This window comes from Portunus trituberculatus, chromosome 25, assembly GCF_017591435.1.
Source record: "Portunus trituberculatus isolate SZX2019 chromosome 25, ASM1759143v1, whole genome shotgun sequence".
NCBI lineage: Eukaryota > Metazoa > Arthropoda > Malacostraca > Decapoda > Portunidae > Portunus > Portunus trituberculatus.
The window spans coordinates 16,554,319-16,571,940 of NC_059279.1; the positions used below are offsets into that span (position 1 = coordinate 16,554,319).

Consider the following 17,622-nt stretch of genomic DNA (forward strand, 5'->3'; position numbering starts at 1 on the left):
TCTGCAGCAGTCTTATGATTACTATAGCTGTGAACAATTGGGGTAATGTCGAGTGAACAGTCTGTTGTCTCCAGAGCCTCTTCCTCTAGTGCACAGTGTCACTAGGGCGTAGGCAGCAGCAGACATCTCATTGAACAGCAACTGACCAGGACTTGGCCAGACGTATTTTAGTGGCGGCCTTGGGGTACAAGGTATGGCCAGCAGTCACATCATGTAAGGCAAAGTAATAATATACTAAAGAATTTCATAGGAAGAAACTTTTAATCACATCAGAGTTGTCACTATTGTTTTCTTTACAACAATCACAGCACATAAAAAAAGGGTTTAAACCTACTATTAAGTCTAAATTTCTCGACACATTAGTTCCTCATATTCATGCCATCGCCGCCACCGCCGCCGCTGAGGACTGCGATGATAATAGACTCGCTAGTCCCTCTTCTTCTTCTTGCCGCCGCTACCGAAGAGTGCGGCGGAGACAGCACGCAGAAGTCGGCGTGCGAGGAGCAGCAGCAGCAGCAGCGCCAGCAGCAGGAGGCCCAGCACGTCCAGCATGAGGAACTCCACCCAGGAGAGCTGGGCGCCGGGGCATCTCAGCTGGGGCGCCCCACGATGGCGGATCACGTACTCCGTCCAGAACACCGCGCGCTCCTGCGGCGTCGTCAGCTGATCCCTCAAGGACGCCGACATGGCGCCCACCTTGTCCTTGAACCTGACGAAGACACCACCAGTTAGACAGCCAGCGGCAGCCGCGCGGCCCCAGGGAGTCCCTGGCAGCACGGGATAGTGACTGGGGTGAGGGGGAGTGGACGCGCCGCCGCTGAGGCAGACTCACCTTGGGCTGCTGACGATGTCGGTGAGGGCGTCCACGATGCTGTCAGCGGTGAGCTCCTCCCACACCAACATGTGGCCCAGGCCAGAGTTCTCCACGAACATGCCGTTCTTGGGCTGGTCCCCGAAGATGGGCAGGACGAGGAGGGGCGTGTTGTGGTACACAGACTCCTGCAGGCTGAGCAGGCCGCCATGGGAGATGAACACCTTCACATTGTGGTGACCTGCGGTGCAGAGGACACGTCAGGCTGCTGCTGCTGTTGCTGCTGTGTGTGTGTGTGTGTGTGTGTGTGTGTGTGTGTGTGTGTGTGTGTGTGTGTGTGTGTGTGTGTGTGTTTATGTAAGAGGGAGAACTGCCAAGGGCAAAAAAGCGAATTAGAAAAAAAGGCCCTCTGGAATTGCAGTTTCCACAAAAGATCGAAAGAATCAGTCAAAAGGCAGGGACAAATTTCTTGACACCTCTCTTTTGAAAGAAATTAAGTTGTAGGAAGATGAAAATACAGAAGCAGGCAAGAAGTTCCAAAATTTACCAGTGAAAGGTATGAATGATTGAGAATACTGCTTAACTCTTGTGTTAGAGGTCTGGACAGAATAGGGATGAAAGGAAGAAGAAAGCCTAGTACAGCGAGGCTACAGGAGGAGGGGAGGCATGCAGTTAGCAAGAACAGTAGTAGAACAGTTAGCATGAAAATAGCGATAAAAGATAGAAAAAGATGCAACCCTTCTGCGGTGAGAAAAACTTTTGATTCCACCCGATCTAATAAAGCAAACATGCGAAGAGTACTCCATAGAAGGACGGATAAGGCCCTTGTACAAAGTTAGCAGTCGGAGAGGTGAGAAAAACTGGCGGAAACGCCTCAGAACGCTTAACTTCATAGAAGCTGTTTTTAGCAAGAGATGAGATGTGAAGTTTCCAGTTAAGAAAGGACAGACCGAGGATATTTAGTGTGGCATTGAAAACTACTAAGTTTTCTCTGCCCCCAATCAGAAATCTTACAGAGATCAGAAGTCAAGCGTTCTGTGGCGTCCCTGCGTGATCTGTTGACTTCCTGAAGGGTTGGTCGTCTCTGAAAGGACGTGGAAAGATGTAGGGTGGTATCTTCAGCGTAGGAGTGGATAGGGCAAGAAGTTTGGTTAAGGTCATTAATGAATACTAGGAAGAGAGTGGGTGATAGGGCATAACCCTGAGGAGCACCACTGTTAATAGATTTAGGAGAAGAACAGTGGCCGTCTACCACCGCTGTAATAGAACGGTCAGAAAGAAAACTTGAGATAAAGTTGCAGAGAGAAGGATAGAAACCGTAGGAAGGCAGTTTTGAAATCAAAGCTTTGTGCCAGACTCTATCAAAAGCTTTTGATATATGTAATGCGACAGCAAAAGTTTCACCGAAATCTCTAAAAGAGGATGACCAAGACTCAGTAAGGAAAGCCAGATCACTAGTAGAGCGACCTTGACGGAAGCCATACTGGCGATCAGATAGAAGATTGTGAAGTGACAGATGTTTGAGAATCTTCCTATTCAGGATAGATTAAAAAACTTTAGACAAGCAAGAGATTAAAGCTTTAGGTCGGTAGTTTGAGGATTAGAATGGTCACCCTTTTTAGGAACAGGCTGAATGTAGACAAACTTCCAGCAAGAAGGAAAGGTAGAAATCGATAAACATAGTTGAAAGAGTTTGGCCAGGCAAGGTGCAAGCACGGAAGCACAGTTTTTGAGAACAATAGGAGGGACCCCATCAGGTCCATAAGCCTTCCGAGGGTTAAGGCCAGAGTGGCCATGGAAAGTATTATGAAGAATTTTGATTGAAGATATGAAATAGTTAGAGTGAGAAGGAGAGGCAAGGACAAGCCTGGAATCATCCAAGGTGGAGTTTTTAGAGAAGAGTTCAGCTTTAGAAACAGATGAGATGGCAGTGGTGGCATCAGGATGAAATAAAGGAGGGGAAAGATAAAGAAGTAAAGTTATTGTTTTTGGCTAGATGCCAGAAGTCACGAGAGGAGTTAGAGTTTGAAAGATTTTTACATTTTCTATTTATGAAGGAGTGTTTAGCAAGTTAAAAAAAAAACAGACTTGGCATGATTCTGGGCAGAAATATAAAGTGCATGAGATTCAGGAGATAGAAGGCTCAAGTACCTTTTGTGGACAACTTCTGTATCACGTATAGCACGAGAACAGGTTGTGTTAAACCAAAGTTTAGAAGGTTAAGGTTGAAAAAAAGAATGAAGAATGTACGCCTCCACTATCACTTCTGTTATGCGTTCAGCACACAGAGATGGGTCTCTGACACAGAAACAGTAATCATTCCAGGGAAATTCAGCATAATACCTCCTCAGGTCCCCCAGCTGGCAGAGGCAAAACGCCAGAGGCACCTCCGTTGTTTTGGGGGATCCTGAGGAAGGATTGGAGAAATGGGACAAGATACAGAAATGAGATTGTGATCGGAGGAGCCCAACGGAGAAGATAGGGTAACATCATAAGCTGCAGGATTAGAGGTAAGATCAAGAAAGTTCAGGAATACGAGTAGGGTGTTGCACCAGTTGCTCTAGGTCATGGATGATAGCAAAGTTGAAGGTTACTTCACCAGGATGGTCAGTGAAGAGAGAGGAAAGCCAAAGCTGGTGGTGAACATTGAAATTTCCAAGGATGGAGATCTCCGCGAAAGGATAGAGGGACAGAATGTGCTCCACTTTGGAGGTTAAATAGTCAAAGAATTTAGTATAGTCAGACGAGTTAGGGGAGAGAGACAGCGCAAACAAATTTAGTTAGAGAGTGACTGTTGAGCCTAAGCCAGATAGTGGAAAACTCAGATGATTCAAGAGCGTGGGCACTATAACAAGTTAAGTCGTTGTGTGTGTGTGTGTGCGTGTGTGTGTGTTTCACTGTTTGATCTGCTGCAGTCTCTGACGAGACAGCCAGACGTTACCCTACGGAACGAGCTCAGAGCTCATTATTTCCGATCTTCGGATAGGCCTGAGACCAGGAACACACCACACACCGGGACAACAAGGTCACAACTCCTCGATTTACATCCCGTACCTACTCACTGCTAGGTGAACAGGGGCTACACGTGAAAGGAGACACACCCAAATATCTCCACCCGGCCGGGGAATCGAACCCCGGTCCTCTGGCTTGAAGCCAGCGCTCTAACCACTGAGCTACCGGGTGTGTGTGTGTGTGTGTGTGTGTGTGTGTGTGTGTGTGTGCGCGCGCAGGTGTGCAGTAACACAGCACCATGCAATGGGTGCCTCTCAGCGCCACGGTGCGGTGGCCCACTTACCCAGGACGTCCTGCTGGGGCAGCCAGCTGCTGAGCCTCACGTTGTCAGACAGGCCCTCCAGCTCCCCCTCGTACTTCCACAGCACCCGCTGCGGCAGTCTGCGGAAGGCCTCCACGAAGGCTTGGCGGTACTGAGGCGGCATGGTTTCTCCGCGGGCGATGGAGCCCAGGCTGAAGTAGATGACGCCTGTTGAGCCTGCGCCCGCGATCCACGCCTCCAGGTCCTGCGGGCAGAGTGTGGAAGATGGGAAGGGGGAGGGAGATGCATTCACTAGGGAGTGATGAGAGAAGGGACGAGCGTGTCATCCTGGTGTGTCTGTTTGGTGCGTGGGTGACTGTCAGTGCCAGTGTTGCGCCACCTACCTGCGGCAGCGGCTTGGCGGGGCGGCAGTGCATGGCGCCCACTTCTATCTGTGAAGGCAGGAGAGGCACCGGCGTGGTGATGCTGAAGTGAGTGTTCATCAGGGTCAGACTCTGGTTCCTCTCGATCTCCAGCAGCGGCGGCAGGTCGGGGAAGTGGGCTGAGATCTGTGCGGGCAAAAGAAACACTATGACATTGTTTGTTTGTAAATCCTGTTAAAGAAATTTTTTCGCAGCATTGAATTACTTTGAACTGAATTACTTTGTTAAATACGTTGAACCATCATTTGTAAGTTGTCAATCTTATGTGAAGATATGAGAAGGAGAGAGAGAGAGAAAATTTTCAGGAAGTGCCAATACCTCTTTCTGTATGAGCGGCACCACAGCCCACTTCCTCCAGAAGAATGGCATCCAGAAGTGCATGAATGTGTTGCGGGCGCGGTCCAAGAGGGACATGGGGGTGGCGAAGTTCACCATCATGTTGGACACGTAGGCGGGATTGAGCACGTTGCCCAGCACGGCACTCTGGCGGAAGTCCATCCCGGGCGTGGCCACCGTGATGAAGGGAACCTCGTGCGCGAACGGGTAGGCGAACTGTGGTCAAGACAACGGCGGCGGCGGCGAACATTAACAACATAAGAAAAGAGGGAAGCTGCAAGAGGTCGCTAGGCCTACCCGTGGCAATCGCTGTATGAGCAAAGCTCCTTAATTCCATCTATCATCCCCATCCATAAATTTATCTAATCTTCTTTTAAAGCGCCCTATTGACTCAGCCCTGACTACATGACCACTGAGTCCGTTCCACTCATCAACCACTCTGTTTGAAAACCAATTTCTTCTCATTTCCCTCCTAAACCTGAATTTCTCAAACTTAAATCCATTATTTCGGGCTCTGTCCCCGCTACTGATCCTAAGAACTTCGCTCATGTCCCCTTTGTTATATCCCTTATACCACTTAAATACTTATATGGTGTTTAAGTGGTGGTGGTGGTGGTGGTGGTTGGATAAGGGATAAGTGGTTGGACATTAGGTTTAAAGTAAATAGTAAAGGATGAAGTGAATGAAGGAAGGAGCGAAGGTGGAGGAGAAGGTAAGCCTTGATAAACAGGAGTAACTTAGTAGGTAACCAACGGACGAATTGGTGCCATATGAGAGGCTGTTCATTTAGTGTAAAGGGACTGAATGGCAGACAAACACTTACCTCGTTGAACATGTGGTTGATAACAATGAGGTCAAAATCTTTCCTTTTGTCGTAAAGTTCCTTGATGGCTGGCAGCTTGTACATGTCGTGGGCCATTGATGGTAGCATCACCTTAAACATGTCCAGGTCTTTTCCTTTACCCTTCCTAAGGTCAAACATGTTCTTGGTGCCTTCGTTCATGTGTTGCATCCCGTGGTTGATCTCCAGGATGTTGGGGTGTTTGGAGGCAGGTGGCATGCCGCTCACCATCACTATCTGGGGAGGTTTCAATACATTTATTGGGTTCTTTCTTTTGACTAACTCTCAGGTATATTTGGGGACTGGCATCGCTGTGGGGTCTTTGTTTAATCGTCTCTGTTGCCCTTAACCAGATGTCCCCTCTTACACAAAGCAAAATATTGACTCGTACTACTGAAGTGTAGGTTGGGTTTCCTCACTCGGGGCAACGGTTTCCTAGCGGGTGGGCTTTGAGATAGGGGTATCTAAAAAGTATCCCCTTTAGCCCATAAATTCCCGTGAAAAGCCCACATGGTATAGATAAAAAAAAATAAAAGGCTCTAGGTTAGGTTAGGTTAGGTTTTTTCATTTTTTAATATAGAAGGGGCACTAGGTAAGGGCAATAAAGATATATACGAGAAAAGAGGCCCACTGAGGTGCTATTCCCAAACAGAATAAAAAATTAAAGGAATAACGTCATGGAAGGAGGAAATACAGAAGCAAGCAGAGAGATAGAGTTTATTATGCCTTTCAATAGTAACATGTTTAGTCGGGGTTTCTTTTTTTATGATCTTGGGGGTAATACAAAATCAGTGTTAATGTGTCGCTGTAGAATGGTTAGAGCACATTTGGAAAAATTATGTACTTCCAGTTAAGGGGACAGTTAACGCTTTGATTGCTGTCGTTACCCTTACAAAAACAGAACAGTGGGAAGAAAGAATGTTTGTAAGGATAGAGAGAGAGAGAGAGAGAGAGAGAGAGAGAGAGAGAGAGAGAGAGAGAGAGAGAGAGAGAGAGAGACTAAGTTGATTTTATTACTTTAAGGCTAGGGAACTTCAGTGCTAGACGAGTACAAAAATAAGGCTCTACAGATATACAGATAATCACGTAAATAAAAATATCTAGGAGTGAAAGATTAAGAGAGAGAAAATAATTGAGAATACGACATATACTCCAGAGTGTGAGGAAGGTTAAGAAAAAAGCGAATAAAATTTAAAGTCCTTCAATACTGGGACACATTTTTTCCATGAGATTTGGGTGCGATTAGACCATTTGATAAACATTAGGAAGAGTCTATGGAGGTCAGAAGATTAATGGCCAGGGTCTTCACTATTTTAATCCCCCACCTGAGTTTCTGAAGCTGTATAAAATCACCTCATAGGAAGCAGAATGAATATGAAAACACGTCATGGTGCTGAAGAGGTTAAGGACAACGAATGATTTGGTGTTACAGTGTTCAGAGTCCCACCTTGTGTCCGCGGTTAGCCAGAGCCTCGGCCAGGGGCATAAACACGTTTCTGTGGCTTTTAGAAGACATTGGAAGGAGCATAAGGATCTTGTAGGACTTCTCAGGGGGCTTCAGGTCTCCCAGGACGCCCCCAGCCAAGACAGCACCCACCAAACATAACGTCACCGCCTTCATCTGTAACACAAAATATAAACGTCTTGAAGGAAAAGAAATAAAAGGAAGATTTTGTAATTCTATTCATGTTTTTTTTACTTGTTAATCTTTTTTTATTTTTTCCTTTTCTCATTTGATTCACTAACGTTTTTTTGTTTTTGTTTGTATCGGTCCTTCCCAAAACACACACACACACACATACTTGCACACACACACATACTCGCACACACACACACACACACACACACACACACACACACACACACACACACACACACACGGTAGCTCAGTGGTTAGAGCGCTGGCTTCACAAGCCAGAGGACCAGGGTTCGCTTCCCCGGCCGGGTGGAGATATTTGGGTGTGTCTCCTTTCACGTGTAGCCCCTGTTCACCTAGCAGTGAGTAGGTACGGGATGTAAATCGAGGAGTTGTGACCTTGTTGTCCCGGTGTGTGGTGTGTGCCTGGTCTCAGGCCTATCCGAAGATCGGAAATAATGAGCTCTGAGTTCGTTCCGTAGGGTAACGTCTGGCTGTCTCGTCAGAGACTGCAGCAGATCAAACAGTGAAACACACACACACACACACACACACACACACACACACACACACACATTTGAGACCTTGGTTTCTGTCCTCGTCACCTACTACACACACACACACACACACACACCAATGAAGGTGATACGTTTCCCAGGAGATAAAGTAGACTCTCGCTTGTTATCTGTGATCATTAGCATTGAACGGTACAAAGGTAAGTGTTGATTGTGAAATGTGTCAGCAGAGTTGTTAGGGGAGGAATATTTTTTTCTTTTAAGAGAAAAACTGACTAAGTACAACAAAAAAGGATCAAACAAAAAGGCCCACTGAGTTGCCAGTTCCCGTGCAAGTCAGAGAGAGTCAATCAGAACAACAGGATAGATGTCATTGAGGAGTTGGATTCTTAAAAAGCTTCATTTGAATTTGTAAATGAGTGAAGACAATAAGAGGGCGGTTTCAAGACATGTATCTCTTTATTTCAGCTAACTCTCTCGGACTTTCTTTTACGTTATGGCCTATAGCTCCTGTAGGCACACTTGAAGAGTATATGTGGGAAGCTCTATTCAGCTTCTGCCCATTAGTGGCGCAGGCAATTTTATATATAGTGGTACCCATATTGGGGCCCATATCACCACCCAAGCGCATCTTTGGTGTAACCACCTAGAACCTGGGTATCATGGTGACATGTAGATAACTTTAAACCACTCGACAAATGGCATAGCTTCAAAGCGGTATGTGGTGGGATTCGAATCTACGCGTGGACGTCTGCTCGATCCCACGCTCACCTGCAAGGGGAGTGACAACTGAGTGGACCCTCTTATACATTTAATGTTGCCCTTGGCCAGTTTTCCCTTATATAAAAAAAAAAATGAAATCTACAGATCAGTGACTAGACGAAAGCATCGACAGAAACTCGCAGCAGACTCAGAAATCATTGTTCCTATTTTTATTAATTCACAGATTGCGCGTTATATAGTTCACATAAGTCCTCAAGATAACCAGAAACTTTCAATGGAGAGTGAGCGACTTTGTGACGAGGAAATGTGATGATACGACGATGAAACGACACAAGATACAGAGATTCTTATTGGTGAGAGACGACCACAGCAGACAACCCTACCTGCTTCACTACCCCACTGCCTGCCTGAGCCGCGTGTTCGTTTGTCTCACCCAATTAATGGTCATGGTAATGGAATGGCAAGATTTCTAGTTTATCATAAGGAAAAACTGTCTTGAAAACTCGGCTGTTTATCCCTGTGGCCTTGGAAAATTGTCATGGTGAGAGAGCAAGGCCTTTTTTTTTAATATTCATACAGGTGTATGTATGTCCTGACACACTCCTACGTCGTGCTTTCATCATAGTCATAAAGGTTTAGTTATTTCTACTACAGTCAAAAGATTCTAGTTATTTCACTACATTCAAAAGGCTGTATAGTAGTTACTTCCACTGCATCCATAAGATTCCAGTTATTTACACTACATTTGAAAGATTCTAGTTAAAGTTGAACAAATTTTTAAGGGTGTTTTTACGGTTCTAGTGACAGAATGATAAGAGTTCCATTATTGATAGGCGAAGCACTCTAGATAACCCGGCTAATCATCTCTACAGTCATGGTGAGAACAAATCGTTTTTCATTAGGGATCGTAAACAAGCCTTGACACGCACGACTAACTGCCATGTCCCGTTAACCATTCCGCTAGTCCTCCTCAAGTTCCTCCGTCACTTGCCAATAGAGGGCGGTGCTACTCTAAACAGTGCAAAATAAATTAGTTTGTGTTTGAAGTCAGTAGAAGTGATGATAGAGAGTGATACGATACCTATGAATTTGAAGCCTGACTGTTCAATTCTCTTTTGTCGCTATTTTCATGCTAATTGCTCTTCTGATCTTACTAGCTGCATGCCTCCCATCCTTCTACGGCCTCACTGCACATCGCTTTTTCTCTGGTAAACTCTGGAAATCCCCTGCCTGCCTCTGTATTTCCAACATCCTACAACTTCATTTAAGGGGGAGATTTCAAGACATTCATCCCCCCCTTTTTTTTGGGGGGGCGGGGGGGCTACCTCTCTCGGACCTACATGAGAACTGGTAAATAAGTGGGCTTTTTGTTCCTTTCCTTCTTACATAAAAAAAAAAAAAAATAAATAAATAAAGTTTCTTGTCATAATACAGCGAACTAGCAACCTGGAAATATGAGGTCATTCCACCATTTAGTAGTAGTAGTAGTAGTAGTAGTAGTAGTAGTAGTAGTGGTATTGAAGATAATAGGCAATGATACAGTAAATTTTTCCTGGTGTTTGTGGTGGTGGTGGTGGTATTTACGAGGAAGTATTGGCCAAGATAAACAAATACAACAGTTGCTTCACAAGACACAATTTCAACCAAACCGGATAGATATTCTTTGCAATCCAAGTAGAGTGACACAACCCCGCTCCACACCTCGCCTCACCCGCTCACCACTTGCTCAGAATTGCCTCTGTCTCTCTCATGAAAACTGTTACAATGTTCTCGTAAACACCAACGTATATGTCACACACCAATCGCTTTCTCTAGCTAGTAAGTCACGAGGTCATTCATGGTTGTTGAATTAAACCCTTCAGTACCACGATGCGTTTTCATATTCATTCTGCTTAGTATTTTGGTGATTTTATACAGCTTCAGAAACTTATGTAGGAGATTAGAAAAGTGAAGACTGTGGCCATTAACCTTTCAACCTTCATAGAACCTTGCTAATGTCAACAAAATCTTGGTAAAAATGCGTCACAGTGCTGAAGAGGTTAAGGTGAGGTAGAATAACAAGGTTGAGTAATGACGTGTTTATAATGAAGGGCGTGGTTTTGTTTAATAGGAAAAGTATTAATAGTTTCCTTCGCCGTGACTTTTTTCCTATTTTCACTAACTTACAACTCATTTTGTGGCAAGACTGACGAGCGGTGAGAGTTAATCTGACACGCAGACTTGATTTGATAATAATAAGTTTAGCGATAATTTCTCTTGTTATCTCTCACTAAGCTCACGCCTCTGATACGGCCTTTAACCCCTTCAGTACCAGGAGTCGTTTTCATATTCATTCTCGTTACTATTTGGTGATCTTATATAGCTTCAGAAATTCATGTGAGGATCAGAATAATGAAGACTCTGGCCATTAATCTTCTGACCTCCATAGACCCTTCCTTATGTCAATAAAATCGTTTAATCACCAAAAATTCATGATAAAAATGCGTTCCACTACTGGAGTTAAAAAGCTTAGGGGGTCTTCCTCAGGTGTGTGAGAGCGACAGGTGGCAGAGCGACAGGTGTGCGAGAAGAGCATGATGTTAGAGAATATTTAGTACGAAATGCAATGTGGACCTTAAATATGTAGGAAATGTATATTGAATGACAGAGTAGTAGTAATAGTAGTGATGGTAGTAGTAGTAGTAGTAGTAGTAGTAGTAGTAGTAGTAGTAGTAGTAGTAATTGTTATTGTTGTAAGTGAGACTACAAATAAACTCATATTGTATTCATCAAACACTCATCTCATCATCCTGGCCTTGGATAACACGCTCCAGGCTCTCCGCATCACCTTGACAGTTGCTCAGTTTCTCCCGTTAATATCCACCACACATCTACAAAATAAAGTCAAGATGCTCCACGTGTATCAGTAAAAAAACCCACGTTGGTTGTCATTGTGGCGCTGTTTGGTAGTGTGGGTATAGGAAGCCTGTGCAGTGAAGACCTTTTGCCAGTTACCGCCACAAGCACCACTACTCATTTTTTTCACTTGTGCATCAAATTACTGGACGTCACGCACACACAACACACGCAATATTGTCCGTTGCTGTGTTATAGATATGTTTGTGAATCATTACAGTGTGTAGCTCACTGTGTTTACGTTACTGAAGAGAAAGTAACGCAGGAAATTCCACCATTTGATATCAGTGTATATCAGCCTTTGTGGCCAAGGGCAAGAACGAGACGAGTCAGTCACTGAGGATGAGTACTATCTGTGTAACACTGAACTAGTTACATCATAGGCTGCTGACAGAAAGGTGTTAGTTCAGGCATGTACAACACAGCAGGGTAGACACATATTCTCCCTGACTCCCTCCAAATAACCACCTCGCACTGCACTGCTCATGTGAGCGAAAAAGAAGGCAGATAAAGATTCACTCCCGTAAACATCCTTAACACAATTGAATACCACTCACAAGATCAACTGACAGCTTCACAACACAACAGCAACACACACACACACACAAGCACACATACTTTAAAAGACCGTCGCGGCCGTCCACTTCCAGCAGCAGGCGGTGAATGACGACTGACGTATTTACGCTGTACCTACTGGAGAGGCACCTCCCGTATGCTGCCTGGTCCGCACCTTGCCCCGCACACACTGTTCCCTTAGCCTTGCGTTACGATTAGATAAGTCACCTGGGTATTTAGCGTGACTCCCTCTCTTTTCCTCACTGAATATTCACTGTTCGGCAAGGCAGCGACACACAGAGCGAGGCGTCGGGATGAGGAGCTGTCCAGACTGACCAAGCCGCAAGGGTCTATAGTCTGTCTGCTATACGTAGAGCCTTGGGGCGGGCTGCTCTGCTGGAATGTACCGCGGTCGTGACGGTGCAAGATTTTAGCGGTGCCTAGTCACCATGAAAAGGATGTGTGAAGACCCCTAGCTACCTGTCTGTGTGTGTGTGTGTGTGTGTGTGTGTGTGTGTGCGTGCGTGTCCTTCGGTGTCTGATGTCACTCATTTTTGTGGTGAGTATTTATGTAAGCGTCTATCTATCTATCTATCTATCTCGACTTCTACAAATAAGATATATTCATAGTTTATTGCTCTTCTCATCCATTCTTAACCCCAACAAATCCAATCCTTGTGGTAGTAGTAGTAGTAGTAGTAATAGTAGCAGCAGCAGTAGTAGTAGTAGTAGTAGTAGTAGTAGTAGTAGTAGTAGTAGTAGTAGTAGTAGTAGTAGTAGCAGCAGCAGCAGTAGCAATAGCAGTAGTAGCAGTAAGTAGCAGTAGTAGTAGTAGTAGTAGTAGCAGCAGCAGCATTATTAGTAGTAGTAGTAGTAGTAGTAGTAGCAGCAGCAGCAGCAGCATCATTAGTAGTAGTAGTAGTAGTAGTAGTAGTAGCAGCAGCAGCAGCAGCAGCAGCAGCAGCAGTAGTAGTAGTATTAGTAGTTATAATAGTAGCAGTGATGATGGTAGTAGTAGTAGTAGTAGTGCGTGACTGCTTGACAAATAATACCAGACTTGCAAGCAGGGAGGGCAGTGACTCCTTCTGTAAACCAATGCACCGAGCAGTGACGCAGTGAAGAGTGAGGTCTTGTCGTAAAGAACACCACTTTATATCGTCCATTAATTTGCGCGGTCATATTTTTGAAAGCATCCTTGAATTCCCTCACCTCATCGTTCCCTCGTGTTCTCTGGGTCTTGAATATGCAATCTGTTATTTTTCTTTTTTTTCCGTGTGAGTGAAATTCATGAGTCTTCTTTATCTTATCTCATACATTTTTGTGTTTGACCTCAATGTTTTTACCAGCGTTGGCTAGTTAGAGGTTTATGTAATTCTCAAGTCTTTTATTTTCTTTCGTATATACTTGTACTGACATTTGAACAGGCTCTAGTATAAAGTGTTGTGGATTTGTTTGGGTGTTTTGGTGATTTTAGTAAGATTTTTACAAAGATTCCCATCACCATCTCTAGAAGCAGTAAGGGAAGTTCAAAGGGTTATGATAAGAGCTGTAGAATCGCATAATAAGAGAGAGAGAGAGAGAGAGAGAGAGAGAGAGAGAGAGAGAGAGAGAGAGAGAGAGAGAGCATGATAGATTTACCACACAACGTTCACCACAACTCATGAAAGAAAGCAAGACATCTGGAGTGAATACCTGACAGGATGCCACCTAATGAGATAAGATTACCAGGTGCTGTTTTTTTGAGTGAGAGGGATCAAAGGTGATATTTCTCTCCATCTCTCATTCATTCTCCATTCCTCCTCGCTCGTTTTCTTTTTTCACTCTTCCTTTTGTCTCCAAGGTTTCATTCTCCTTTTCTTCTTTCCTTCTTACCTCCTCTTCTTCCTCAGAAATGTTGCTCCGTCCTTCAGTTTATTCTTCCTTTTCCAATTCCACAAAAATTATGCTCCTTTTTTTTTTCCTTTTATTCATTCTTCCTTCTCTTCTTTCTCATAAATGTTGCTACTTTCCTTCACTCATTCTTTATTCCTCTCCCTCCTCATAAATGGTCTTTTTCCACCTCACTTCTTTCTTTTCCTCAGTTAGGTTCTTTCCTTCCCTCATTCATTCATTCATTCATTCGTTCGTCTCTTCCTTGCCCTCCTTCTGCTTTGAAAAATACTGTGAATTTCCTTGTTGTATTGTATTTATTTATTATTTTTTTTCCCTGCCGCTCAAGGAAGACACCAAACATGAATAGAAAACACAAGTACTTACAGCTAAAACTCAAGGAGGTTACATTGAGGGCGACGGCACGCGCTTATCCCGCTGTACTATATGTAGGGGAGACCGGGGCAAGTTGGCAACAGGGGTAAGTTGGCACACTTGAAATAATTCAAATATTTACCGTTAGATCGGTTTGTAATTCATACCATAGGATCATCACTTGCTTCCGCAGTCACCAACAAGCTACCAAACCAAGAGGTTGCAGGGCTTGACTGGAGTGAGGAAAAAATTGATTTTGATGCTGGTAAGTAAATTTTCATTCGCTTATATTGTTTGCTCTAACATGCATGTGGTTATAGATGAGAAATATCCAATTTAGTCATAATTTAACTTAGTGTTTAATGATTGTTTACCCATATAACAGTCCATATTAGGCTTCTTAATATATACTAAAACTGTTTATTTATGATCATTGGTATGGATGGGGCAAGTTGGCTCAACAAAAACGGGGCAAATTGGCACAGTGCCAACTTGCCCCACTTTACTATTTATATAATTTCCGTTTTCAGATTATATTTGGGTTAGGCTACATTATGTTTCTGATTAATTAATGTTGATATATTTACTTTCATGTACAATACTTTTGACTTTTCAGAAATGGTTCGAAGCTACAAACGGAAAACTGAGAGGGCCTCTATCCCTGCCGACGTTATATTGGGGGCTGCTAAACGTGTTAAGTGTGAACACAAGCCAATCAGAGGAGTTGCAAAGGATTTCGCCATACCATTTCGAACACTAGCACGTTATTGCAAGAAGATAACTCATGAGCAACTGAAGGGTGAAGATAAAGCAACGCTTAGAGTAGGCTATGCTGCACACAGGAAAGTCCTCTCAGATGATCAAGAAAAGGAACTTTCTACATATCTTAAACAAGCAGCAGATATTTATTACGGATTATCTGTGAAAGAGGTAAGAAAGTTAGCCTACCAGTTTGCTGAAGGTGCAAATAAAACTTTTCCTCCATCATGGAAAGAAAACAAGATGGCTGGTTCTGACTGGTTTTCTGGATTCTTAAAAAGGAACAAGGACCTTTCCATAAGGTCTCCAGAGGCCACTAGCCTCTCAAGAGCAACAAGTTTTAACAAAACAAATGTTGCATTATTTTTTGATAACCTGCAGTCTGTCCTTAATCGGCATAATTTAGGTCCTAGTGACATTTGGAACATGGATGAGACAGGGGTAACAACAGTACAGAAACCCAATAAAGTTGTAGCACGCAAAGGCTTCAAACAAGTAGGTAAAATGACTTCAGGTGAAAGAGGAACTCTTGTAACAATTGCTGTTGCAGTCTCAGCAACTGGCAATGTAGTTCCGCCTTTTTTTATCTTCCCTAGAGTGCATTTCCGTGACCATTTCATTAACAGTGCTCCTCCTGGTAGTTCAGGAGCTGCCAATCCATCAGGATGGATGAAGGAGTCACATTTTTTGGAGTTTTTACAACATTTTGTAAAGCACACTAAATGTTCTAAGGAAAAGCCAGTTCTTTTGTTATTAGACAATCACGGCTCGCATTTGTCCATACAGGGCCTTGATTTTGTAAGGTCAATGGCATCACTGTCCTTTCATTTCCACCACACTGCTCACACAGGCTGCAGCCACTTGATGTTAGTGTCTATGGACCTCTGAAAAAATTAGTCAATAGAGCATGTGACTCATGGATGACCACACACCCTGGATCTACTATGACCATCTATGACATTCCAAACGTAGTGTCCACCGCTTTCCCACTTGCTGTGACGCCACATAATATTTTGGCTGGGTTTAGGGCTGCTGGAATTTCACCCTTCAACAGAGACATATTCCAGGATTCTGATTTTTTGGGTGCTTACGTGACTGACAGACCAGAGGAAGATCAACAAGAAACGCAAGTGTTTCAGGCCAGCGAAATCAATGTTCAGCCTGCGACAAATTGCCTGGACGGCAATGACACACCAAGACCCTCTACTTCTGGACTCTGTGGGAAGAAAGCCCCAACTCCTGAAGAACTGAGACCATTGCCTAAAGCTGGTCCCAGGAAGGGAAGTGGAATGAACAGGAGGAAACGCTCTTCTGCCATTCTGACTGACACTCCAGTGAAAAAGGCACTAGAAAAGATATCAAAAGAAAAATGCACAAGACAAAAAGAACCTTATTTCCAGAAGCAAAGAAGAAGCAATCAAAGAAATCAAAACGTGTTCATGGTGACGAGGAAAGTTCAGATGAAGAGGACAGTCTCTGTTTGGTATGCATGGAACCTTTTTCCAAAAGCAAACCACAAGAAGTGTGGATACAGTGTATAATGTGCAAGTTGTGGGCCCACGAAGGCTGCACTGATAAAGATTTGTTTTATACATGCCCCAACTGTGACTCAGACGATGATTTAGATTAAGTTCACCTTAAGTGTTAAGTATTCTGTGCAATTATTACCTTGAAGTGCAGTTATATTCAATAGGATGTATGACACCTAGTCAGTTTTTTATTTTATTTTATAAAAGGTTACTTTCTTTACTAAGAAAAGATTTCTAAGTTTCTATGGAACTGAATATTCTTGAAATGAAACATTATGAATACGGTATATACTCTGTATCTAAATTTACTGTTACATATTTCTAATTTGCTAGAAATATTTGCTGTGCCAACTTACCCCATAGTGTGTGCCAACTTACCCCGTACATGGGGCATGTTGGCACAGGCAAAATGTTTTTTTCGAAAGAATGCTGTGCTTTTGTTTCGAAAGAAAATTATTTTTTTATTAAATGAAAAGTAAGAGGAAGATTTATATTTTTCACTGGAAATAAAAAATTACCAAAATACTTTGTTGCTTTTCTTCCATCACCAAAAATGTAAAAAGTGTGCCAACTAGCCCCGGTCTCCCCTACATGTGCATGTACATGCTTACATCTACATGCACATGTATATTCACATGTGTACATGACCTTGTTCAGCCATACGTTTGCCCAAAAGACAGCTTACCATCTCTCACCCAAGTTCACTATAGGTGGAAAACACTGTATTATCTCATTTGTGTGTAGGATTTACCATCTAAATCTTCGTGACACAGTATGCCACGGTTGTTACGAGTCTATCAAGGTCACATATATGGTAGGCAGCCTTGAAACATGGACTCTTAAGACGGAAAATAAGGAGCGTAACTCGGGCGTTCACATGTATTTTCAATGGGCAGCTGGTAATGTTTTGGAGTGTAAGGGTGGGGGTACGGGCAGCATCGGACCAATAGCGCACTGGCTTCACTGAAGTCACGCCGTTCTGTTATTCGACCTCTTTCGATGAGACCATGATTGGACGGGGAAACGGCTCATCTAGACATTGTCATGGCATATTAAGATATTGTTTGTGTGTAAATGGACAA

The 17,622-nt window shown here is 43.7% G+C and overlaps 2 protein-coding genes across 4 annotated transcripts; one reads left to right on the top strand and one right to left on the bottom strand.

The window, feature by feature from the left end:
• Positions 1–242: 242 nt before the first annotated feature.
• Positions 243–12,363, bottom strand: LOC123508816 (UDP-glycosyltransferase UGT5-like). 3 transcript variants are annotated; one of them, XM_045262735.1, is made up of 8 exons: positions 12,237–12,363; positions 7,132–7,305; positions 5,667–5,921; positions 4,826–5,059; positions 4,469–4,633; positions 4,107–4,329; positions 833–1,052; positions 243–709 (listed from the first exon to the last, which is right to left on the bottom strand). In XM_045262735.1, the coding sequence occupies exons 2-8, from the start codon at positions 7,303–7,305 to the stop codon at positions 427–429; spliced, it is 1,554 nt and encodes a 517-aa protein (XP_045118670.1). In that variant the 5' UTR covers positions 12,237–12,363; the 3' UTR covers positions 243–426. The 3 variants fall into 3 exon arrangements, with proteins under 3 accessions (XP_045118670.1, XP_045118669.1, XP_045118671.1); XM_045262734.1 differs by having other exon boundaries at positions 12,072–12,322; XM_045262736.1 differs by lacking the exon at positions 12,237–12,363 and adding an exon at positions 12,148–12,165.
• A 1,970-nt stretch (positions 12,364–14,333) lies between these two features.
• Positions 14,334–17,131, top strand: LOC123508968. Its single transcript, XM_045263050.1, has 2 exons — positions 14,334–14,517; positions 14,869–17,131. The coding sequence occupies exon 2, from the start codon at positions 15,932–15,934 to the stop codon at positions 16,550–16,552; it is 621 nt and encodes a 206-aa protein (XP_045118985.1). The 5' UTR covers positions 14,334–14,517; positions 14,869–15,931; the 3' UTR covers positions 16,553–17,131.
• Positions 17,132–17,622: the final 491 nt, after the last annotated feature.